General features: G+C 39.3%; 1 protein-coding gene across 1 annotated transcript; it reads left to right on the top strand.

Moving 5' to 3' along the window:
* Positions 1 to 50: 50 nt before the first annotated feature.
* On the top strand, positions 51 to 26,197 carry MRPL13 (mitochondrial ribosomal protein L13). Its single transcript, XM_083357605.1, has 7 exons — positions 51 to 169; positions 1,334 to 1,457; positions 2,706 to 2,799; positions 3,641 to 3,701; positions 16,856 to 16,942; positions 19,110 to 19,231; positions 25,890 to 26,197. The coding sequence occupies exons 1-7, from the start codon at positions 143 to 145 to the stop codon at positions 25,912 to 25,914; spliced, it is 540 nt and encodes a 179-aa protein (XP_083213731.1). The 5' UTR covers positions 51 to 142; the 3' UTR covers positions 25,915 to 26,197.
* The last annotated feature ends 782 nt before the right edge of the window (positions 26,198 to 26,979 follow it).

Here is a 26,979-nt window from a genome sequence, read left to right as displayed (position 1 = left end):
CGGTTAAACCTCCCGCGCCGCCCCTCTCGAGACTTCCCGCCTCGGCTGACCCGCCCCTTCCGCTTCTGAGGAAGGGGACCGCTCTCGCCTCTCGTCTCCGTGGCCCAGGCGATTCGCCGTTTCCGGTCGCGCCGTGGAAACCATGGCGAGCTTCACCAAGGCTGCGCAGGTACGAGTGACTTGGCCCGGCTCCCTCGGGCGGGGGAGATCTTTCTCGGGCAGGGTGGAAGTCCGCCTTGGAAGGGGTGGAAGAAGGCGCCATAGCGATTGGGAAAGGTTGAGGGGACGGGCCAGCCAGCCTTGGAGGCTTCCTCCGCGGCGAGATATCTCTCCCTTCTCGCTTACGGGTCTAGGAGTAAAGAGTAATGGGTGGCCGGATGGTTTCCAGACACGTGAGGGTCCGGAGGGAGTTTTTAGGTGGCTTAAAGCAGCGTTTCCCAACCTTAGGAACTTGAAGATGCGTGGACTTCAACTCCCAGAATTCCCCAGCCAGCATAGCTGGCTGGGGAATTCTGGGAGTTGAAGTCCACGCATCTTCAAGTTCCTAAGGTTGGGAAACCCTGGCTTAAAGTGATGTTTTCTCAACCTTAGCCACTCTAAAAGGAGTGGACTCCAACTCCCAGAATTCCCCAACTAACATGGCTGGCTGGGGAATTCTGGGAGTTGAAGTCCACGCATCTTCAAGTTCCTAAGGTTGGGAAACCCTGGCTTAAAGTGATGTTTTCTCAACCTTAGCCACTCTAAAAGGAGTGGACTCCAACTCCCAGAATTCCCCAACTAACATGGCTGGCTGGGGAATTCTGGGAGTTGAAGTCCGCATCTCTTAAAAGCTGAGGTTGAGCAACACTGGCTTAAAGCAATGAAATGGACTCTTTGTAGCTGGAATAAGTGGTTCATCACTTTGGAAGCAACAAATATAAATTAATGATGCAGCAAATATTTATCATCATTATTATCATTATCATCATTATTGCTAGCCAATGGCTGATCTTTCACATATACCGAATCTTGGAAAGGTGGATGGTGTGAGTATTTTGTTAGTCCTTTAGAGGTTTCCAGATCATTGCTGTTCTTGCTGCAGACTCCAGAGTCATTGGGAGACAGACAGGTTATAAATTTAATAAATTATTATTATTACTATTATTGCTGTAGTACTACTTAAGGGCCACTGATATCAGGCACACCTATTATCTACTAAGGAAAGATATAGGATTGATCTTTCACAAAGTTAAGTCCATTTGTCTTCAGTTATTCAGGTAGAATTAGCGTTGGATTGGCAAATATCTTTTGTAGTATGTTGTCATTTATTTTACACATCTACTATTTCTTTAAGCAATGGGCTACATTTGCTCGAACCTGGTACCTTTTAGATGGATGGATGCAACCGCCAGGAAAACTTGCAGCCATTGCAAGTGTCCGACTGGAGGGAAAGCATAAGCCGATATACCATGCGCTGAGTAAGTTTTGTTTGGGATTGAAACAAATGTACTACGTCAGTACTGATTTATTTTCCTGTTCTAAATTAGGGAGAGAGAGTGAATAAACACAGCTGAAACTTGATCTACTAGTATCTGGAGATTTGCAGTAATTCATTTTACTCCACTGTAATAACAAAGTGAGTTATTGAGATATTGCTTACACTATGGTTTAATTCTTGACAACAGTGAGTAGGTGGTTTGTTGAATATATAGTAATAATTACAAGTAATGGAATCTGAAAGCATTCCTGATGCCAAAATTATTGTGTTTATTTTCAAAATAATATTTTCAGGATTATAATATTCTTTTGAGATTTCGGACAAGATCACACATAATATCTGGGCTGAAATAATATATGCCTGATCCCATTAAGGTGGGCTCCAGATTTAATTGGATTTTAGCATCAACTAATGATCTATTTTTTATTATTAAATTTATTTGCTGCCCATCGTGGTTCAAAGTAACTCAGAGCAATATGATAAAATATACAAATATAGAAACAATATGCAAATATTACAATTTACCTGGTCACTTAAGACTTTTGAGATGTTCCTAAGGACATCTAGCAAGCTTTTTCTGAGGTATTTCATGACTGTCTTGTTTAATTTTGTATTTGAATGGTTTTAATTTTGTATGGCTCATTTTACTATATTCAGGTTCTAGATTATTTTTAATAGAAAGCCTACTAAACTTTAGCATACACATATATTATATAGAGGGCCAAGCATGATTTGCAGGTAATGGTGTTGGTAAACTGAAACACTTTTTTTAATCTTCAGATATTTTTAGATCAAAATTCAACCCCATATAGGTGCCTCTAAGACTGAGTAATTTCTGATGATACATTGCACATCGCATTGCAGTGGCTTTATTTGCTAACCATTTGATTTATTTTCAGATGCATTAATGGACTCCATTAAAATGAATGTTTCAAAGGGTTTGCAATTTATATCATTCTCTGTTGGTGCCACTTAATGTTACGAATGAAGGCGAATATACATGTCCCAGGATAATGCTGCAGGATTCACTCTGTGCCAGTCAGCGGGACAAGACATTTTTTTCTCCCGAGCTTTTGGACTAGGGTGAAGTTCCCTGAATATGGGCTGGACAAAACCTCTGGTCCGGTGACTGACACAGATTAGATCCTCCACTTAATGTTATATATAATCTGACCTTTTGATCAGAGGCAATCTTATTAACTGAGAAATATTTTTTAAAAATGATTAGGTGACCTTGGGGATCATGTCGTCATTATTAACACAAGGCATATTGCTTTTTCTGGAAACAAATGGGAGCAGAAGGTATATTCATCGCATACTGGGTAAGTTTCCATAATCCTACATCTATAAAATGAATGTTTCCAAAAGATAACATAATTGTAAATTACTTTGACATTGCTTTTATAATTTCCAAGTACATGAGTTTCTACTTCTAACAACCACTCATTCAGCGATCGTTTGAAAGTACACTGAACAAGTTGCGCTGAACAAGTTGTAGTTATGACTAGTCCTCATACTTGTGTCTACTGCAGCATCCCTGTGGCCATGTGATTGTGATCTGGGTGCCTAGCACCCAACTTGCAGCTACAATATTGCAGTGTCCCGTGGTCATGTGACCACAATTTGCAACTTTCCCACTGGCTTCTGAAAGCAAAGTCAGTGGGGAAGCTAGCAGGAAATCACAAGTTGTGAGGTTCTTGTTTAACGACGGCAACTGAGGCTGTTGGAACTGCCATAGGTAAGCAGCATATTTACATGTTTTTTTACTATGTTACTAATGATAGAGTTTCTGGTCATAGTATTATTATTGTTATTGTTATTGTTGTTGTTGTTCTCTGGGAGAAAGGCGGTATACAAATAAAATTAATAATAATAATAGTAAGCATTGTTAAGCAAGGACTATATGAATTCAATGCTAGATTGTGAACTTAACAGTTATTGTTGTGTCAAGGCAGCCTGCCAGCACTAAATAAATACATAAGATGGTACTGGATAAGGAATGGAAGACGAGGCTTAAACAGTCCACAAAATCTGGAAGAATATAGCTCAAAGTAGATAGGCTGAGGACATTGTTTTCCAAGCTCTCTTTTTATTGACCACATTCCTATGCATGTTCACTTTTGCCTATTGCTAAATGAACTTTGGTGCCATTTTGCATTGCAGATACCCTGGTGGCTTCCGGCAACTTACAGCTGCTCAGCTACATAAAAAAGATCCAACAGCAGTAAGTGCTAATGTTTTCTCCATCTGTGTCTCTAAATCATTTGGTGACCTTCTCTGCATAAGTTTCTGTCAGTTTTCCTAGAAGGACATTCTGTAAACAATTCACCTGTCTTATAGTTCCATTTCTATCCCCATATATTTGTCTATTTATTCCTTCCTGCCACTGACAGTTTTTCGATCCACTCACTAAGCCATATCTCTGTTGATGCATAGTACTGCTGCTGAATATTTGAACGGCCATGTTGTTTATGTTGTTAAAATTAGTCTAGTTAAATAATACAGGATTGTGAAAGTTTGGTAGCGGTGATGCTGGGATATCTATTCATGGTAATGTCTGGAACATAGGTTCCATTTCTCCCTGTTAACTTCTTTCTATAATTTTATTTTCCCTTTCCCAGGTCTGGCTACGTAGCATGCTTGAGGTTAATTTCATTTGTAACTTTTTATAGTGGTTGTTTGTTTCTTCAGGAAACTTTCTGTCTGATCTCCCCACAAGACCTTCTCACCTTTTTGAATTCTGATCTCTGTGCATTCCTTCATTTTGCCTGATACTCAACAGCTCTTCTTCATTGCTATTGAGCTGTATTCTATTTTGCCCTGATCATCTTTTTTTAATCTCAACTATCCTGGTTTTAGCCAAAAAAAAAAATTTCTGATGTTTTTCTACTCTGTGATGATGCATATTTGGCTTTGATCTTAATACTGGTCCTTGATGCTCAACCCAAGTACGCTTGGGAAAGAGCAGCAAAATCACCAAAAGAATTGCATACATATTTCGCATTTATGGCAGGAGCAAAAAAACAGGCATTAAAAGTATGACATTGTGATGAATAAAAAAAATTCAACTCCAAGGATGCTGGAAAACAAAATGAGTTTCAATAAAGCTTTTGCAAAAGAGGTGGAACTCTTGGTAATGGCAAATCCCAGAGTCCACACCTGAAGCAGTTTTTGCATAGGTTTTTATACCCTGTCCCATACATCACGCCACATCCTTCCAAAGTGAGTCCAGTTGATAGGGCCACCTGGTCACATGCTTTCCAACCACCTAGCAACCATTACAGTTACCAAACCCTCCAATTATTAGAGCAAATGCCCTTTTGTTTCTATCTAAGTCCCAAAAATAAATAAATAAATCTTATCTTCACTCCCTTTTCTGTAACATCCTGCTAACTCGGGGTATAGCCTTATCTACAAGGTGAACTGTTACCCAAGCTGGATAATTGCAATTATAAAAGATATATGTCTTCCTTTGTTTTTCTAAAAGAATGCCTGCTTTGTATCTAGAAGCTATGTATGTAACAGAGTTCATGCTTCGGTTAAACATGGCTGCACTTTGGTTCTTAGTTATACTAACTCTAAGCAGTTTTTATAAAGAATAAGCCTTATATAAAATGAATTCATAAGCTATATGTTATTCTACAATAGTGTGCACTATTCTAAAAGTATCCTTTAAGTCAGTATATGTATTTCCTCTCTATTCCTTCATCTTATATGTCCTTTTCTAAATGTATCTTAGGTAAGTGCCTCTATATGCCTATTCCTTGAACAGAATTGGAAAATTACAGCATGTACATTTCTCACAACATGACTAGCTGATGTGAGATACATTCCCTAAAGTTTCACTGACTAATATTTTATAATATATTTTATAGTATATAGCCACCCAGAGTCGTTGGATGCGTGACAGGCAACAAATAAATTTTCTAAATAAATACATAAATATTTACTTTGTGGCTTATTTGAAATGAATTAATGTAGATAATGAGCTTTATTAATCATGTTTGTTTCTTGATTGTATTCCTTTTTACCTAATGGACATTTCATGTAGTTTCTTTGACATGAGTTTAGAAATTACTTATCCTACCCTCCAGGATTTGTTCAGACCAAATCTCTCCTGCAGCCCTGCTATGTTCAGGTTGCCACCATTAACCAGGTTTGACCCTCCAAAGTTTAAAGCTCACCAAGATCAATCAGATACTACAAACCTATCGGGTTGGACCAAAGTATATTGATCTAAATAAGTTAACTTTGATGCTAGTACACATTGCTCTTATGCTATAATTCAGATCTCATTATTTTGTATAGTTAATTTACAATTGAGAAGGTTATTACTGGCATCGTAGGCAAAATTCAAAAAAGGCTACTTGATTTCTATTAACTTTAGAAGATGTATTATAAAGGAGCATATCTTCTTATCTAGCCAGCTACTCTCTCGATATTTTGGTGTTATTAGTTGAGTTGCTACCATCATGCAGTGTGTTGAAAATTTCATAATGATGGCTTGTAGAAAGAAGTTAAAACATTACTTTTTTGGTTAACATCGTCCCATATTTAACTTTCGGTTTTACAGGTAGTCCCCACTGAATGACCACAACTGGGACTGTCAAATCCTTTGCTAAGTGACATGGTAACTAAATGAAGCATCACATGACCTCAACAGACCTGTCACTTCCCATTCAGTCATTAAAGCAGCCACTGTAGGTCATTAAGCAAGGCATCCTATGACTACAACTTGCAATTTTATTGCCAGCTTCTCCGTTGATTCTTCTTGTCAGAAGCCATTTATGGAGCATACACATCACATGACATTGGGACCATTGTACATACCTGCCAGTTGCAAAATGCTCAGGAGTCGATCATATGACCACAGGAATGCTGAGATGGTCATAAATGCAAAGACTGGTCCTAAAGTTTTTTTTTTTTGTTTTTTTTTTTAATTAGATTTATATACCGCCCTTTCCCGAAGGACTCAGGGCGGTTTACAGGGCATTTAAAAAAAAATCAATACAAATGTTAAAAACAAATTAAAAAAGATTAAATAAAACCCTAAGAAGAGTAAAAACCCAATTAAAATTAAAATTAAAAAATTCTCAGCCTGGGCCAGAGAGCTTGAAGAGCCAGGTCTTCAGGTCCCGGCAGAATGAACGGAGGTCGGGGGAGTCCTCAGCTCCACTGGCAGCTGGTTCCACAGGGCAGGCGCACCCACTGAGAAGGCCCTACCCCTGGGTGTTACCCGCCGGCAATCTTTAACCGGCGGCACCCTGAGAAGACCCTCCCTGTGGGAGTGCACTGGACGAAGGGAGCTTGATGCTTACTTTTTCAGCATAGTTATAACTTCGAACAGTCACTTAACAGGGTAGTCGTTAAGCAAGATGAATAGAATAGATGACTAGAGCTAGAAGGGACCTTGGAGGTCTTCTAGTCCAGCCTCCTGCTCGAGCAGGAGAACCTACACCATTTCAGACTAGTGACTGTCTGATCTATTTTTCCTGAATGTTATGGTTGTTGAACATCAGAGGGCAGCATAAACCAGTAAGACATTAATTTTGCGGACATTCGCTTAATTGGCAAGTTCCTATAAACCAAATTTTATTGTGAACAAAGTTCTATGAAACCTTATAGGCAGTGAGTTCAGAGTGAATACTTCCAGATTAATTGAGTAAGATGAAAGAATTTTAACTGGAACCTGATGGTTATGGAGCAGCATTTCACTCATTTCAGATGTACAGTTTCTCATGTCAGTAGCCGAATGTAGTGTCTGCTCTTTTTATAATTTTGTAACATGGCTCTTCAATCAAGAAAATACACATTCACCTAGTCCTAGAGTGAGGATTGCAAAACAAAACCTTAGTATTATGGTGGAAGAGGAAAGCATATAAAGAATCTGCTAGCAAAATATGTATATTAGTCAAAACATAAAAATGGAAAAAAACATGCACTAATATTGTCTTTCCCTGTTTTATATGCATAAGCATAATTTGCAATCAAAATAGACCTGTTTTAGAGTTTAAATGTGCTGCCCGCATCTCGCAGGTGGGACTTTGCTTGTTTGTGCGGACCGGTTGCTGGCACGCCGTGGCCCAGTACTGGTCCACAGACCAGGGGTTGGGGACCCCTGCCTTACAGAATTGGTCTTGGGAGTTTTAATTTACAGGGGCAGTCCTTGATGTACAATCACGACTGAGCCCAAAATGTGCCCCACTATACCACCTTTCTTGCCACAGTTGTTAAGTGAATCACTGCAGTTTTAAGTTAGCAACACAATTGCTAAGTGAATCTGGTTTCCCCATTGACTTGGCTTGTCACAAGGTCCAGAAAAGGTGGTCACACGGCCCCTGCTCACTGCAGCCATCATAAATATGAGTCAGTTGCCAAGGTCTGATTTTTTTTTAATCGTGATCATGGGGATGGTAGAACGGTCGTAAATGTGAAAAACAGTCATACATCACTTTTTCCAGTGCTGTTATAGCTTCAAATGGTCACTGGATGAACTGTTGTAAGTTGAGGACTACCTGTATTTAAAGCCCACCTTTATTATTTCCATAAACAACTCCAGGTGTCAAACATACCTAATACTTGGTAGTATGGATTAGAAGGATTATACTTTGGGGGTGGGTGGGTGGGGGTGTCCATAGCCCTCTTGTGTAATGCTGGTTTACACACTTGAGGAAAGAGAGAAAGCATCTCAATTTCTTTGAAGCAGCTAAAGCATCTGGTCCAAACTGAGCTGTCCAAAGATGCTTGAGTTGATTACATTGCCACTCTTCTGAATCAGGCAAGCCAACTTTTATCTTAAGTCCAGGTACACCCTTAAAATAATCATTACAGAGGAGTTCATTCACCTGCTTTTTTGGAAGCAAAGGAGATTTGACGCTAGGCTATCAGGCACTTTGGATTCAATTCCAAAAGAGGTGCTTCTGATCTTACGAAAAGCATGTTTGCACCTCTTAAAAATCACCGTATCTTTTCCTAAAATTGTGCAGCTATGTTCCTCAGCTTCACTGCTATTTATTACATTTTTTTACTGCCCATTTCATTGATATGACAGCTCTGGGAGGATTACAGTACAATAAGTTTAAAAATCTTAAAAATGCAAAAGTTAAAAACCGAGCTGCCACCCCAGGAAAAGACAATAACGATATTTTAAAGAAGAGCAAACATATGCTAAGTTGGTCCTCCCCCCCTCCCTCCCACGCATTTCAAAACAACTTTTCAAAACCTAAAACAAATTGCTCCATTTATATATTTCATTTCCCCTCAGTTCCTTTGTTTTCAATTTCCCCTTTTTTATAAGGCAGAATGTATGCATGTCACTAATCTCTTTTCAGGATCTTCAGCTAATTTAAATTTACCTTGTGATACTCAAGGGCAGCTGCCACCAAATTTCCTTTGGGCTGATTAAAAAAAAATCACCAATAGTGTTATTTAGTATCATGGTTGTTGTTGTTGTTAGCTGCGAAGTCGTGTCCGACCCATCGCGACCCTATGGACAACATTCCTCCAGGCCTTCCTGTCCTCTACCATCTTCTGGAGTCCATTTAAGCTCACGCCTACTGCTTCAGTGACTCCATCCAGCCACCTCATTCTCTGTCGTCCCCTTCTTCTCTTGCCCTCAATCTTTCCCAGCATTAGGCTCTTCTCCAGTGAGTCCTTCCTTCTCATTAGGTGGCCAAAGTATTTGAGTTTTAGCTTCAGGATCTGGCCTTCTAAAGAGCAGTCAGGATTGATCTCCTCTAGGACTGACCGATTTGATCGCCTTGCAGTCCAAGGGACTCGCAGGAGTCTTCTCCAGCACCACAGTTCAAAGGCCTCAATTCTTTGGCGCTCAGCCTTTCTTATGGTCCAACTTTCACTGCCATACATTGCAACTGGGAAGACCATAGCCTTGACTATACGCACTTTTGTTGACAGGGTGATGTCTCTGCTTTTTAGTGTGCTGTCTAGATTTGCCATGGCTTTCCTTCCGAGGAGCAAGCGTCTTTTAATTTCTTGGCTACAGTCCCCATCTGCAGTGATCTTGGAGCCCAGGAAAATAAAATCTGTCACTACCTCCATTTCTTCCCCATCTATTTGCCAGGAACTGAGAGGGCCAGATGCCATGATCTTGGTTTTCTTAATGTTAAGTTTCAACCCAAGTTTTGCACTCTCCTGCTTCACCCGCAACAAGAGGCTCTTTAGTTCTTCTTCACTTTCTGCCATTAGAGTGGTATCATCTGCGTATCTTAGGTTGTTGATATTTCTTCCGGCAATCTTAATTCCAACTTTTGAATCATCTAGCCCTGCCTTTCTCATGATGTGCTCTGCATATAAGTTAAATAGGCAGGGCGAAAGTATACAGCCTTGCCGGACTCCTTTCCCAATTTTGAACCAATCAGTGGTTCCATGTCCAGTTCTCACTGTTGCTTCTTGACCCGCATATAAGTTTTTCAAGAGACAAATAAGATGGTCTGGTACTCCCATCTCTTTAAGAACTTGCCACAGTTTGTTATGATCCACACAATCAAAGGCTTTAGCATAGTCAATGAAGCAGAAGTAGATGTTTTTCTGGAACTCCCTAGCTTTCTCCATGATCCAGCGTATGTTGGCAATTTGATCTCTAGTTCCTCTGCCTCTTCGAAATCCTGCCTGTACTTCTGGTAGTTCTCGATCCACATACTGCTGAAGTCTAGCTTGTAGGATTTTAAGCATGACTTTACTAGCATGAGAAATGAGTGCAATGGTGCGATAGTTTGAACATTCTTTGGCACTGCCCTTCTTTGGAATTGGGATGTAAACTGATCTTTTCCAATCCTGTGGCCACTGTTGAGTTTTCCAAATTTGCTGGCAGATTGAGTGTAGCACTTTTACTGCACTGTCTTTTAAGATTTTGAACAGCTCAGCTGGAATACTGTCACCTCCACTAGCTTTGTTGTTGCTCAGCTTTTCTAAGGCCCACTTCACTTCACATTCTAGGATGTCTGGCTCGAGGTCAGTGACCAACTCATTGTGATTATCTGGGACGTTAAGCTCATTCTTGTATAGTTCTTCTGTGTAATTTTGCCACCTCTTCTTAATCTCTTCTGCCTCTGTTAGGTCCCTACCATTTTGGTCCTTTATCATGCCCATTTTTGCATTAAACGTTCCCTTCATCTCTCCAATTTTCTTGAAAAGATCTCTGGTCCTCCCTATTCTATTGTTTTCTTCTATTTCTTTGCACTGTTCATTTAAGAAGGCATTCTTATCTCTTCTAGCTATTCTCTGGAATTCTGCATTCAATTGGGCATATCTATGTTTTTCTCCCTTGCCTTTCGCTTCCCTCCTTTCCTCAGCTATTTACGCAAGCCCCTTCGCCACGACAAGGCAGTAATCCATGAAGGGGAGTATCATGGTACATGATACTATATTTGCTTGTTTCAGCATCACAAATATTGGACCTTATAACTTATGAAATTAGGTCACAGGTTTACCATGAAGAGATTTGGTAACAATTCAGTATGAAGCCTTATATTTATAACTTAATATCTCCCAGAGGCAGATATTAAGAATCAGGACCATATGTTTGTTCTCAGTGAACATTTATTGTTCAAGCACTGAATTGGTACTAGAACAAAATTCAAGGGGGGGGGCTGGATCTGGAGCTCTTAGCATGTAATGATTCTAAATAGGGACGCGGTGGCTCAGTGGGTTAGGACGCCGAGCTTGTCGATCAGAAGGTCGGCAGTTTGGCGGGTCGAATCCCGAGTGCCGCATAACAGAGTGGGCGCCTGTTACTCGTCCCAGCTTCTGCCAACCTAGCAGTTCGAAAGCATGTAAAAAATGCAAGTAGAAAAATAGGGACCACTACGGTGGGAAGGTAACAGCGTTCCGTGCGCCTTTGGCATCTAGTCATGCCAGCCACATGACCGCGGAGACGTCCTCGGACAAGTGCTGGCTCTTTGGCTTTGAAACGGAGATGAGCACCGGCCCCTAGAGTCGGAAACGACTAGCACGCGTGTGCGGGGCAACCTTTACCTTAATGATTCTAAGCTGAGTCCTCTCTTGACTCCATCCCCAGGTTCTGCCTCTTTTTGTATATTATCTCACTCTTTTATACCCAGGTTGGTTTGTTTTTGTTTGTTTTTTTGTGGGATGGGGGTGGACATCCCTGTGTGAGTGACAGAGTAGTCAAGCACATGTGAAAATGTTCTCTGAAATAAGGGCTATTTCACCGTTATTTGCCAAAATCCAGGTGATGGTGGTGGTGTTTATTATATTAACAGTTGTTTAGGACTTCAAGCATTCAACCTTATTGATGTCTCTAGTCTACCTGTAATCTTTAGAACACCCACTGAGTTAGTGTTATCTGGTTCTAATCCATTTGGGAGAAAGTGATTAAGGCAGCCAAAGAGTATTTTAAAGATCATCTAGTAGTGAATTCATAGCACTGTACAGTTGGAATTTGAATTTGAGATTTGCGGATACTTAGCTATTCTGCTATACTGGCTCTCAGTTACCAGACTTTTTACCGTTAAAGTTTTCATTGTTTTTTTTAAAGTATTATCTCAGGTCATGATATTCTTGGCAATGATTCCTGATCTTACATCCATGCAATGTATTCATTGAGCGATATACAGTAGACTTATTTATGTCTTGCAATAAGTAGAATTTTCATTAAATTAGATCCCATTTTGCCATTAATTTTTAACTCCTTATAATTTAATAATAATAATGCATCTTCAGATCCATCCAAATTATTGTGGAAAAGGAGAGAAGTTGGTTCTTCCGTATCCTTGCCATTCCAACTATGATTAATGTTACATGATATATTCATATATTAGCACTGTAAGACTTGATTTAAATGTGATCAGTGGTGTTTTTTTACCCCCTACATGATTAACAGTTCTACAACTTTCTTTTTTGTTAAGCTTGTCCAAACTGCATATGTTAATATACTGTACTTTTGGCTGTTCAACGTCTACATTATTTCACGTTTTCCAAGAGGGCTGGCAGCCCAATTAGTTCTCATGCTCTCCAGAGCTTTTGGATCTGATCCATTCCCTCCCCAGAACAGCCTCTGCTTTCAGTGATTTGGACAACTTCATCCCCATGATTTTCCTCAATTTCAAATCTTAAATACAAGCCAAGATAAAGGGAAATAAAAGCGAGAGACGGGAGATTTCTTTGCAGCAAGAAGAACCACAGAACTACTTTTCTGAAAAGTCAGGAATCTCTTGTGGTGAGACAGGCCTCCCTCCGGAAGACTCATATCATTCTGAACATGAAGGTGAAGTTGTGAGCCACATCAGAAAACTACCATAACTGTGACATCTGAATCAGTAAACTAGTAGTCTCCTTTGCAAAGATCATGTCTACCACGCTGGTCTTGAGTTTGCTTTTTTCCTGGCTGAAATAAGAGCATATATTTCTTTTGCTGGACTTAATTATGGCTATGCTTATTTATTTAGAAAAGATACATGGCCACCCATCTTATATATGATAATCTTAGGCAGCTCACAACAGCATTCTGTAAAAACAATTATAAACCCACAAACACATCATAATTTCCACACAGTGTGACATTATGCCACCTTTGCCAGCTTTGCTTTCATCCTAGGATAAACAGATCTTCCCAGACTCCCTGTGGCTAATAGGAAGAAGTTCAAATATAACTGTTGTCCTCATTAGTTATTTTTCCTATTTTATGAAGGTTTCTAAATATTGCTGTAAGCAACAAAGCCAATGTTTACAGAAAGAAAATTGCAGTGTGTTGCAAAAGCTTGGCCTGCCTACATAAAAGCCATAAAAAGAGGTATTTACATATAAAATTCTAGCTTTTTCACTTCTTAACCAGATTAAAGAGAACTATTTCATAAGGATCTATATAACTAGTCTTAAGCCATTCATACCTGAACTTCTACGCTCTTTACCTGTATCAAGCAATTCTTAAACATCTGATAAACCTATAAATGTTTAGCCCTCCATTCAGACTTACACAATATCAGAAAAGCTTAACAGAATTTTTAAATAGATTTAGATATATTTAGATTTATTTGATGTTTATACCGCCCTTCTCCCGAAGGACTCAGGGCGGTATAAAACATTTGTAACTCAGGGCTGAACTGTGGGGCCCTTGGTGCTGTCTGAGCTTGGCTTGCTTGTAGACATTTCATTACCCAGTTAGGTAACATCATCAGTGATGAAGCAGCTGTGAGCAAACAACCAAGCTCAGAGGGCACCAAGGATTCCACAGAACTTTCAAAGCAATGTACTTGAAGTCTGTGGTGTTAAAAATATAAGAAAAACTTAAGAATGTCAGACTGGAAAAAGACTGACGTTCTAGAACACTTTACAGATTTCATGCTTTGCAAAGCATCAGTAGTAAAGACTGAAAATAATTGAAAAATCAAATTATTTAGTTTGAAATTAATTGAAACTCTGTGATGTTCCTTTGTTGCCTGCTTTCACCTGACCGCTTTTTGCTCACGGCTTTGGTTTGCTCTGGCGTGCTTCATGCTGCTTGGTATTCTTACAATTTTTCTATTAGCTTTGTGGTTTGGAGTTAGGTCCTAAGGTTTTGTGTCTGCAGATCATTATGGTGATGATGACAGTGAGAACCGTGATAAAAGCTTGTAATTTTAGTAACCTCTCTTATCTGTTTTGGTCGTTGACTACTTATTTCGTTTTTCTACGTGATATCTTCATCCAGTTAACGAAGGTTAAGCACTGAAGCATTCCCATTAATTCCATAAAGAGTTCCAGTGCATTGGAATGGAATGGTTGAGCTCTTTCCAAGCCAGTGAAAGAGAAAGGCATTTTGTAAAGGAGCTTGGGATATTGTCTATCCATCAGAATATCTCTGTGGATTGAACAGAACTGGAATAAACTTTATTTGTTGGGGGGGGGAAGGGAGAGAAGCTAGCAAAATAAGGATCAAGTTGAAAAGTTAAAAAGAAATCCAGATATAATGCTCAGCAAGTTTTCCCTAGTTTGGATAAATAAACTGGATGTGTGAGACCTTTTTTTTTTAGAAAGTATAAAAATAATTTTTGTTTTTAACTTGACAATTTTATGGATGTTATAAGGGGCAGTTCAGAGCACTATTTTGATGTTTGCAGTTTATTTTAAGCAGCCCTCCTTTGAGAAGCTAATAGCTTCATTTATAAAGAAGACGGGAAAGAATTAGTGATATCTATTTTGTGGCATCTTTATGTCTCTGCTCTGCATGTTAATACGCTTAAAATCAGGAAATATACATTTAAATTGAGTGTAATTTTTAAAGGATCTACTTCACATTTAGTTTTATCTCCCTTTTGCCTCAACGTTTAAAACTTTTGCTTCTGACAGTTTTTCATTATTTTAGTTGAATGCTGGTGTTTCAGAATTCCGTCAAGTTTTTCCGCAAAGAAGGTTCTTCATAGGCTTTCTTATGTTAAATAGTTAACATGAAATTAAATTCCATATTGATACACACTTGCATGGGCCAACAGATCTATCCAATATAGAACCTTTCATATATTTTGGACTGTGATGAACTTACTTTGAAATGCGAATGATCAACGTATACTCTAAAATGATTGATCCATACAGTATACAATTCACTTTGCTTCAGATACCTCCTCCTCCTCCTCTTCCCTTTCTTCTTCTCTTCCTCTTCCTCCTTTTTCCTACCTTCTTCTATCTTACGTATTCAATTCCAGTAGAAATGGTATGTGTCCCATTGAGCAGGGCTTTTCAACCACTGGTATGGGTACCACCTGTGGTACATTGGCACCTGGCAGGTGGTACGTGGCCATCCTAGAAAAGTAGCAGGGTGTTGTGATTCAGGGTCAGCCTGTGGGTTCGGCAGTTGGGTCGGATGACTCAGAGGAGGAGGAGGGGGGCGTTGAAGACCTTGCTGAGGGGGTTGATGATCTTGCTGATGAGAGCCCTCAGCCAGGCCCCTCCCACTTGGTCACCACGGAGACCCAGCTGTGTGAGCCTGACAGCGTGGATGAAGATGACCCACAGCTGGCCCTGTTCAAGGACGCCCGACGCAGGAGGCAGTCAATTAGGAGTAAACAGAGGAAGGCAATGGGGCTTCTCGGAAGGAGGCAGAGAGAAGCCACGCCCTGAACTCTATATAAGGGGAATGTGTGGGGAGGGCTGGTTTGCTGAAGGCAACCACTTGGATAGTTCGTGTTTCTTAAAGCTCCTGTTTCTTGGTTCGTGTCTTGTTTGTTTTTGTAGCTATAAATTTGGCAGGCGTAATTCCAGCCTCTTGCCATTTGTAAAGGGGTTGTCCCTGCCTTTTCTGCAGGGCCGGTAGCAGGCTGGTACAGAACACAGGGGAGGGGAATGAGCTGAACTGGTGGCAGCACCACACAAGCCTGAGCGAGAGATGGCTGGAGCTGCAGGGCTGTCAGGGCTCAGCGGAAGCCCCAGGATCAGCACCAGGCTCCAGCTGGAGCTCAGCGCTGATCCCCGTCTTTTTACTGAGCCCAGAAGAAGCGCCGATCAGCTGGAATGTTGCAGCATCTTGTGATTTACATTCAAATGCTTCACAACTGATTCATATTTATGACGGTCACAGTGTCCCAGGGTCATGTAAAGTGACCAAAACCTGCTGCAACCACCCAGCAGATGGGGGGGGAATAAAAACCAAACACCCCCTACCCCACCCCTGCTGCCAATCCTCAACAGAAATGCTCACAACATTGAAAACCTCGGACAGGAGAAAGAGTGCCGCCGGGCGGGCAAGCAGGTGTCTTGCTCGGCTGTGGCTTAGGGGGCACTTTTTTCAGTGCCATTGTAACTTCAAACAGTCACCAAGCGAACTGTTGTATGTCGAGGACTACCTGTACTTCATCACTTTTTTCCTTTTTTTTTCTTTTGGTCATCAAGTTTTTGACACCTTGCTAGGCGACTGGTGGTATTTGGATGTTGCCATATCCTAAAAGTGGTACAATGGGTGAAAAAGTTGAAAAGTCCTGCTATTGAGCATCCGAAGAACTGTTTTTTTCCAGTTACTGTTGCCTGACTTTTTTTATTAGCCCAGTAGTTTTTATTCTAGTTTTCTCCATCCGTAGTCTTCCAGATATGTGGATTTCAATCCCCTAAATTCTTTGCATAGTTCATGATGGCTGGAGAATTCTGGAAGTCGAACTCTGTCCTTCTGGAGTTTACCAGCATCGGGGAAAGTTGATGTGTACACAATACTGAGCTAAAGGGGTGGGTGGGTCATTAATCTGATTGAGTATAAAGCAACTTTTATGTAAGAAAAACCTTCATGCTTGCCCTTGCAAGCAACATAAGGAGTGTTCTCCCCTTTTTTTATGCTTGCGTTCATTGCATAATTTTTAGTAATGTTCTTACTTTGTGACAAACTGCATTGCATTATACATAAAATCTTATGTACAATGTATAATACTTATTTTCCAGATTGTAAAACTGGCTATTTATGGAATGCTCCCAAAGAATCTTCACAGAAGAACTATGATGCAAAGGCTACATCTCTTTCCTGATAATGTATGTCAGTTGCTAATATTCTTCTTACGTATGAATAACAGCTTATTCTACTTCGCTTTCTCAGCCTTATAATCGAAAGAAATTACATTTGAAAGATTCCTACTAGAAAAATATAATTTTGTACAGAAGCTCATGTTGTAACAGTTTTGGAATTACTGTGCTCTTTTTCTTTTGATCCTGATACAAATTGATATGGATAATTCTGCAGAAGAATTATATACTTTTTTTCCATCATATTTTTATTTATTTATCATTAGCCAAGCACTCAGGTTTTTTTATACACAAAATGCAAAAGTTAGCTTTTTTAAAATAAGCTTTTAAGGTCACATACATAGACCTTAAAAAATTAAGCTAAGAATGCAAAAATTTTACTGTCATATGAAAACATAGCAGCATATAGATCAGTCTTAAAATTAAATGAAAATTTATTTGACAAACTCCTGATAGAAAATGCAGGGCTTTAAGCTGGAACTCCTGGTCTTTAAAGAAAGCAAAACAGAAGGCAAAACAGGGTCCACACCAATCAGTTTGAGTATAAAGAGAGAAAAATGCAGTAATTAGTAGAATTCAGCATGTATTTGTCAGTAGGATATCTTTCTGAATCTTTTTTTTCATGTTATATCTTTAATTAAATATAGTCAACTTGCACTGCCCATCTCCAAACAGTATGATCTGGCTGCAAAAAAAGGTAAATAGATATTTAGACTATATCAGTAGAAGTATAATTTCTCTTTGTTCTGCATAAACTATATTCTGCCGCCAGGCACTGCAGTTTAGGGAGGTAGAATGAAACAGATTAAGAGGGTCAAGTGAGATGAGAGAGGCCTAGAAACAAAGCCTGTGAAGAAAGATTGAAGGAACCAGGAATGTTTATACCGTGTGCCCCAATTATTAGGCAAGTTATATTTTGGAGGATTAATTTCCTTCATGAACAACTACCGTGTTCTCAAGTCAATCCAAAATGTTAATAAACTTCAGACCTGAATATTTAAGAAAATAAAAGTGATGCTTGGGCTTTCTTAGGAGAATATCTATCTGTGTACAATTATTGGGCAACTATGCCCCAATATTTTAGCAGTTTCAAGAGCACTGCATCCCTTTGAAAGGCTTTTTACAATGTTTGACTTTTCAGAGTCAGTTAAATCTCTTTTTGAGCCCATTTTGCCTGAGGAAAAGAAGCTGCCTAATAATTATGCAAAAGGGACGCAGTGGCTCGGTGGGTTAGGACGCTGAGCTTGTTGATCAGAAGGTCGGCAGTTTGGCAGGTCGAATCCCGAGTGCTGCATAACAGAGTGAGCGCCTGTTACTCGTCCCAGCTTCTGCCAACCTAGCAGTTCGAAAGCACGTAAAAATGCAAGTAGAAAAATAGGGACCACTACGGTGGGAAGGTAACAGCGTTCCGTGAGCCTTTGGCGTCTAGTCATGCCGGCCACATGACCACGGAGACGTCCTCGGACAAGCGCTGGCTCTTTGGCATTGAAACGGAGATGAGCACCGGCCCCTAGAGTTGGAAAGGACTAGCACACATGTGCAGGGGAACCTTTACCTTTAATAATTATGCACACCATTATATTGGGTGTTGTTCTCCTTAGGCCACACCCATTACACAAATACATATCACCTGATATGCTTATATCCACTAAGCGTTCAAATTTATACAGCTTGGAGGTGGAAAATATGCATGACGATGATATAGTCAGAATACTCACTTGCCTAATGTGCACACAGTTTAGGTCTCAGAAGATGGATATATATTTTTGTCTATAAGATAAGAAAATGATTGAAGTTACAGGAAGGTAGAAATTGAACTTTGGAAAAAACCTAATAATGAAATGATCTGGTTTGACGGTGGATCTAATTAGCAGGAGTACTGGGTAGATCCTAGAGAAAGCAAAACAGCCCTTTGTCTGGAACTTTTTAATTTGGATAGTTGCACTTAGGAAGTTGGGCTCAATTGTCCAATCTTGATGATTCTATGAAAAGTTTGTGTTTTGTCTCCTTTGCGGAAATGATGGCGGTATTGGATGTAGAGGTACAAAAAAAGAGAATATAGACTTCCTTTCAGCTATCTCTAAATAGCTGTAATTGAACCGAACTCTCAAAGGTCCAGCCTTTTCAGGAACTGAATGAAGACTGATGGTTATCATTGTGTCTCTCTTTTTCTTAGGTTATTCCTGAAGACATTCGTAAGAATCTAGTGGAGGAGCTTCCGCAACCCCGCAATGTCCCCAAGAAGCTAAATGAATATACACAAGAAGAAATAGATGCTTTCCCAAGGATCTGGACTCCGTAAGTCTGTCATAAAGGAATATTTATGATACCTTCCACAATGGATCCTCTTAACAAACGCGTTTACTTCAGTGAACCGTTGTAAATTGAGGACAACCCGTATTTATAATCTCATACATATCTACATAACCACATGGCTGCTTTAATTCTTCTCTGGTATGCCGCAATGAAATGTCTGTCTGCCTCCAATACCAAGGGGCCCAGGACAAGCAGTGGTGATTTAAAAGAATTAAGATATTTTTGCAGGTATGTTTCCAGTCACGCTTCTTAAGAGCACGAGCCAGAAAGCAAAATATTTCAAATAGAGGAGCACAAGGAGATGCCAAGCATGTGGTTTCAATTGATGAAAGAGCACACCTGCAAACGCTATCACTTCATAAATAGCAGTTTTTGGCCATGAAATATGGTTAGGTATATTGGAGAAAACTACTATTGGCTTTCAACAGTATCAAACTTAACCATTAGATAATTTGCTTAAAGATGAATGTTTAGTATAAGGACTAATGCGGAAAATGGCTTGGGTGGATGGTGGGGGGTGTCTGCTCTGGTTTAGCAGTTCTTAAATTCAACGTTTCTAAATGTTGGTTTGTGATAAGATAAATTTACTAAATTGAGTAAAAGTTTCAGAACAATTTATAAATCGCAGGATTCGGTTAATGTAACCTTAAAATAAAAGTAGAATTAGTTTATCTGGGTGTGCTTTCTATCTGGACTACCTTGGAAGGCTGATATCCACATTTGCAAGTCTGAAAGTACATGCGTCCTTCATTGCAGCAGCAGTAGTAGTAGTAGTAGTAAAGTTGGAAGGGACCTTGGAGGTCATCTAATCCAACCCCCTGCTCAGGCAGGAAACCCTATACCAGGGGTCGGCAACCTTAAACACTCAAAGACCCACTTGGACACATTACCCAAAGGAAAAAAAACACTGGGAGCCACAAAACTCGCACGCATGCGTGCACACACACAAGAGAGGGAACTTGATTGAAGAGTTTAATTAAAAAGAAATATAGGCTGCTGTGCATGAGTTCTCTCTCTCTCTCTCCCTCTCTTTCTCTCCCTCTCTTTCTCCCCACCCTGTCTCCCTCTCTCCGATCTTCTGCTTACCTGGCAAGCTGGCTTCATGCTGTTCTGGCTGGCTGTTCTGGCTGGCTCGCCTGCCCTGCTTTCTCCTGCTTCCTGTGGAGACACAGCAAAGGAAGGAGCCCTGCCCAATAAGCTTGTCAGCTTCTCGGAGAACATGAGTTACACACACACACACACACACACACACACACACACACAGAGAGAGAGAGAGAGAGAGAGAGAGGGAGAGAGAGAGAGAGAGAGAGAGAGAGAGAGAGAAGGGAAGCGCAAGTGCCTCTCTCTGTCTCTGTCTGTCTTTCTGCAAATGGCGGAGGATGACTGGGAGCCACGGGTTGCCGACCCGTGCCCTATACTATTTCAGACAGATGGCTGTCCAGTCTCTTCTTAAAAACCTCCAGTGTTGGGACACCTACAACGTCTGGAGGAGAATCATTCCATAATTAATTGTTCTAACTGTCAGGAAATTTCTCCTTAGTTCTAGGTTGCTTCTCTCTTTGTTTTGTTTCCATCCGTTGCTTCTTGTCGTGCCTTCAGCTGCTCTGGAGAATAGCTTGACTCCCTCTTCTTTGGGGCAGCCCCTGAGATATTGGAAGACTGCTATCATGTCAACCCTCACCCTTCTCTTCGTTAAACTACACATACCCAGTTCCAGCAACCGTTCCCTATATGTTTTAGCCTCCAGTCCCCTAATCATCTTTGTTGCTCTTCTGTGTACTCTTTCCAGTCTCAACATCTTTTTTACATCGTGGTGACCAAAATTGGATGCTGTATTCCAAGTGTGGCCTTAAGTATGGCCTTAAAGTGGTATTAATACTTCAGTGATCTTGATTCTGTCCCTCTGTTAATGCAGCCTAGCACTGTTTGCTTTTCAGCCTAAGAAACCGAGGAAGGTCCCTTCTGAGACGTTTTCCACATCAATATGCCTTTGGCAGGCTAAGCAACCATTCCCACATATCATTACAGTAGGCAGCCCATCAATTGTGCTATTTGTTCTTCTCATTTTAAGGCAGAAACCCATAAATGCTAAACTGTAAATCTTTAAAATAAGTTTAACACACTTTTTTAAAAAAAAAACACACACACAATTGGCTCAGTATGTAGACAATGCCATGTGTGATAGGCCCCCCTACTGCAGCTCAAGGGTTCCTTGCCCATTGTACAATTAGAGTAAATTGGTAGACCATTTTGGTAAGCTAAAATTAATGCGTTTTTCTAAAACATCGACTTGACTTTCTCTGCACATTAGTTTAATGAGAATATTAAGATGAATATAAAGTATGTTCGCCTTGTTAAATATTGCCTGTATTTGGTAATTATGATTCATCGAGCAAAACACTGCATTCAAGACTCTATTCAAACAGGCTATTTCTTAATTAAGAAAGCCTGAAAGATGCAGGGTCATCTTATCGCCAAACCGAACATATGTCATCAGCTAATAATCACCACATTCCAATCTCCTGGGCCTTTTTCATAGTTGATTTTAATTGCTTGGTGGTAACTAAAATAGTGAATAATTAAAACAATGGCCTTGATCTCTAGTTTCTGAATAAGATATTTTATGGTAGTATGAATTGTCAAAAGTTGGGAGTTGATTCTCAGGCTTCTATTGTAATCAAAATTAAGGGATAGATGGGGCTAATGAAAGTTGTGTTTCAAGCTAATCAGATTATCTGCATCCCCAGTGTTTAAAACTTGCTTGATCCTGGAGAAGGAGCACGTTTGCTCTATCTCATTAGATTTTGGTATGAAAATCTAAATTCCCTCTAAGTCAGGGGTGTCAAACTCATCGCGTCACGTGATGTGTCACGACGTATTGTGACTTTCCCCCCCCCCTTGTCGGAGCTGGATGGGCGCGGTTTCTGTGTGAGGCATCTGGCCCGCAGGCCAGCAGTTTGACACCCCTGCTATATATCCTTTGGACATCTGTTTGGGATTTTTTTTTTTTTTGGCAGATTACATTAATGGTACTTTCCAGTTTCTTTGATTTATTTTGTCAACTTGGGAAATAACATAAATATCTCTCATAAAAATAGGACTCCCATCCTCTGCACTATTCTACTCTATTGTAAAAAAACAAAAAATAGGAAGTTAATTCTGAACAAAAATGTGTTCACAGCAACAGCCCAGATCATAAAAACAACATATTGAAAATAAGTAATTTAGTGAGGAAATAGAGCATTAAATCAGAAGATTAGAAAGAGACATCCATAATTATTACCTTGTTCTAGGTAGAATCAAATTATTCCTCATATAGATTTTTCACTAAGATACTTGCTATTAGGGAGTCTATATATTTCTTCTGTCTTGCAGAAAAATCAATCCCTTTTTGTAGACATCACATATTTTAGGTAGCTATATTGCGAACAGTCTACTTCCCAAAAAAGTGCAGGTTGTTTAAAACCCAATGACTTTCTCATTGTTCCTTTTTCCATTAAGAAAAATTTCATACCCACCATCCAATGCTAATGAATATTCTGTCATTGAGATGTTAAAAGAGAAGGTGGGTTGTGACTATGTGAGCTGTACATCTTCATAATACCCATTACTATTTTATAAAATTCTTTTTCAGTGTTCTTTTACATATTGGCTGTGCACATAGATTTATTAATGTCCACCTGTTAAAGCACTAGGCAGAAACCAGGAGACTGTGAGTTCTAGCTGCACCAGCTAGGTGATGTTTTGGGTGAAAGTCATGGAGGATTGCCTCTGTAGATCCCAGTGTAAAGCTGATGCATTAGTTGTCCTGTAATAAACATAGAGTAGACGTAAGAGTAACAAAATAAAGGGTTTTTTAACATAGTACATAATTAACTCAAAAGAATTAGGTACCAATATTTGCAGTGATAGCTGTGCCTACCATTTGTCCCTCTTGGTTGTGGGAGTCTACTTTGTGGTACCTTGCATTTGCAACATACCACACAGCAAAGCAATCAGTGCATGAAATGACAGAGGTTTTGCTTTTCCAGCTGGCTTGGCATAGAGTCTGACTGATTTGGGCTGAGAGAGAGTGGGAAGTCCAAGGGCACCTGGCTGGCTTTTCCGCCTAAGGGTGGACTAGGATCTGGGTGTCTCCACTCTTAGTCCTTAACAACTACACCGCACCGGATCTTTGCCCAGATATGTTTATGGGCATTGCGTTTCAACTGCCCTTCATGGAGAGTATTATTAGTGGCTGCCAGTCCTGATGCCTTGCTTACCTTCAGGTTCTGTAGCAGAAATCCTCTGAATTGCATTAGCACAGAATAGTAAAATAAGACTTATTTATCAGGCACAAAGTATTGCATCCACACATTAAGTTCCGGTTAAGATAATTTATTAATCATGCCTATTCACAAGAATCTAGTAAAGGTCAGCACTAAACTGGCACTAGATAGAATTCAAGAGGATTTAGACTTGGACTGTTTGTGGGAACATAACTCTAGGCTGATTACTCACTTGACCCCATCTCCTACATTATTGTTCTATATTATTATCATTATCATCATCATCATCATCAATCATTATTGTTCTCCTGCTTGATCAGGGGGCTGGACTAGAAGACTTCCAAAGTCCCTTCCAGCTCTATTCTATTCTATTCTATTCTATTCTATTCTATTCTATTCTATTCTATTCTATTCTATTCTATTCTATTCCATTCCATTTTTCTATTCTATTCTATTCTATTCTATTCTATTCTATTCTATTCTATTCTATTCTATTCTATTCTATTATTCTATTCTATTCTATTCAACATTCTATTCTATTCAACATTCTGTTCTAATTCTATTTATTCTATTCTATTCTATTCTATTCTATTATTCTATTCTATTCTATTCAACATTCTATTCTATTCAACATTCTGTTCTAATTCTATTTATTCTATTCTATTCTATTCTATTCAACATTCTATTCTATTCAACATTCTGTTCTAATTCTATTTATTCTATTCTATTCTATTCTATTCCGTTCCATTTTTCTATTCTATTCTATTCTATTATTCTATTCTATTCTATTCTATTCAACATTCTATTCTATTCAACATTCTGTTCTAATTCTATTTATTCTATTCTATTCTATTCTATTCTATTCTATTCTATTCTATTATTCTATTCTATTCAACATTCTATTCTATTCAACATTCTGTTCTAATTCTATTCTATTCTATTCTATTATTCTATTCTATTATTCTATTCTATTCTATTCTATTCTATTCTATTCTATTCAACATTCTATTCTATTCAACATTCTGTTCTAATTCTATTTATTCTATTCTATTCAACATTCTATTCTATTCAACATTCTGTTCTAATTCTATTTATTCTATTCTATTCTATTCTATTCTATTCTATTCTATTCTATTCTATTCTATTCTATTCTATTCTTATATTCTACTTTTGGCTTTATTATTAATTTTGGCACCTAAAAGAATATTCACTCATAGAGAATAGGGGGTTAGGGTGGGTTGGCACAAAATGAACATGACCATTAGATAATACCATATACTAGATTTAGCTTTTTTCCCCACATCTTATGCTTCTAGTTATTTTTCTTACAATTTCTTAGTCCTCTGCACATCGCACATAGCATTGTGTTGCTTGTCCCATAAGGGTGTATGCTTGATGGGTATGTGTATTTATATAATAAGGAGCATCCCCACTGTTCTGAAAATTCATTATTGCTTTATGTCACTAATACTTACTCAATTTGTACCTGGCATTTTTTTTTACTTTGCAATGCTGCTCTCTCTTTGCAGAGGCATTGGCTAAAAGGTAGAAGTGTTTGACTAAGGGAGCCCAAATAACAGAGATGGTGGTAAAAAAAAATGCCTTAGTCAACTTTTGTCTTTTGTGATTAGAATGTGACCTAGTCCCAGGTTGGGAAGATAGCAACAGTTTATAGGTGGATTTGTGCCCATATTTGAAAGAGCTTGACTAAATAAATAGAGACAGAAGTTAGCAAATGGTGAATATCTCACTGTTTGTTGTGTTTGTGGGACTGCTATAATAAAAACATAACCATATCCATATGGTTATTCTTTAGAGATAAGTGACAAACTCTTGGCTGCAGATCTTTGAAAATCTGTGGGGTTTAATGATGAGTTAATCTATGCAGTCTTCCTTCATTGGCTTGTATCAGTTATATGATGTTGTTGCCAAGTTCTGAAACTACCATCTGCTAACCAAAATTCCAAGGTTGGTGGGGTCATGGGAATTGCAGACTTATTAAAACTGTTTTGTTTTGTTTGTTTTTTGCTTTGCAGGGTGTCTGCAATTAATCTTTTTTGTGCCTAGTTCTGACTTTGAATGGAAGAAATACAAATTTCATGCCTGCTTTTTATTTTTGTTTCTTGAACAGCAGAAGCTGTTGGACATTAATTACATATTTCTGTTAATAGCTGCCAACTTCTAATACCAAATGATTGTTCACAAAGTTATCAGATAAATTTTCCCCTCTTTGGTCCTTACAATGATAGAAATTGAGCTATGAAATTAGGTAGAGTTTGATACTGTAATAGCCTAGAATTAGCTTATTTCTGATTCTTGCATTTATTTCACAAAGTGTCCCAATTAATGTGTTTTCATTCTTTTATTTACAGGCCTGAAGACTTTCGAGTAATGTAATAGGAAGAAATCTTAATAAGTCGAAGAGAAGCTTATTACTTTGCAATGTCAGGAACCTCCCAGAATTTTACAGTATGGCTGTTTGCATAAGCACTGGATTGCCTACTTTAAATTATTTTTTATGTATTACTGATTTTTTTAAAAAAAACTTTAATAAGATGCAAAGCTAAGACTACAGTTGGTACATTTTTCTTTTTGTTACATCCTCCTTTTTGATGGGCGAAAGAGAAAGCAATAAACAGCTGAAATAAATAAGTAATAAATAGTGTTTTCCTGAAAATAATGTATATATTTTAATTCCATATATCTTTCTGTCCTTTGGTTGAACTTTTATGTCGTGCTTACTTCAAATATTTGAGCAAGCTGTTAGCAAGCTATATTCCGGCTGAAGGCTGGAGCTAACCAGTGAAAGCACGTTTAATTTCAGGCCCCATGTTAACAGCTCTTCCCTTGCAGAAGACTGAACTGTACTTTAAGTGCTATAATAGATAATTACCGCCCTCAGTTTCACCACCTTCAGTCATCCGTTTAGACCACAGGGTTACGAGGCTCAGTGGCTTACTGACGCTGGAGATGGCCTAGTGGTTCGAATCCTAGAACTGCATGGTGGGGTGAGCTCCCGTCACTGGCCTCAGCTCCTGCCCACCTAACAGTTCAAAAGCTTGTCATATGCGAGTAGATAAATAGGTACCCCTTAGGTGGGGAGACGAGCTGGCACTTCATGTGGATAGTTAGAATCCTGCTGGCACCAGACCTTCCCAGTTGCAACGTCTATTTGTGAGGTAGATTTGCTGGAGGGAGAGGGTCCCAGATGTCCCGCCGAAAAGCCACTCATTTTTCTTTCTGGTGCAGAGCTTGGAAAGCACCTTGTGGCACACCTTGGAAAGCACGCAAGCATGAATCAAACAGGGCTAGCAGTGTTAGGCAGCCAAACTACTACTCTGCGTTAGCATTGTAGTCTCCTGGCTAATGTAACATCCCCATATGCTAAATAATGCATTGCACCAACATAAAATAATTCTGCTGATAACTGGAATTGATACTAATAACGACTCTCTGAAAGAG

The sequence above is a fragment of the Vipera ursinii genome, assembly GCF_947247035.1.
Source record: "Vipera ursinii genome assembly, chromosome: 3".
Classification (NCBI taxonomy): Eukaryota; Metazoa; Chordata; class Lepidosauria; order Squamata; family Viperidae; genus Vipera; species Vipera ursinii.
Note: the sequence above shows the minus strand (reverse complement) of the source record. Positions and strands in the feature narration are given on the sequence as shown.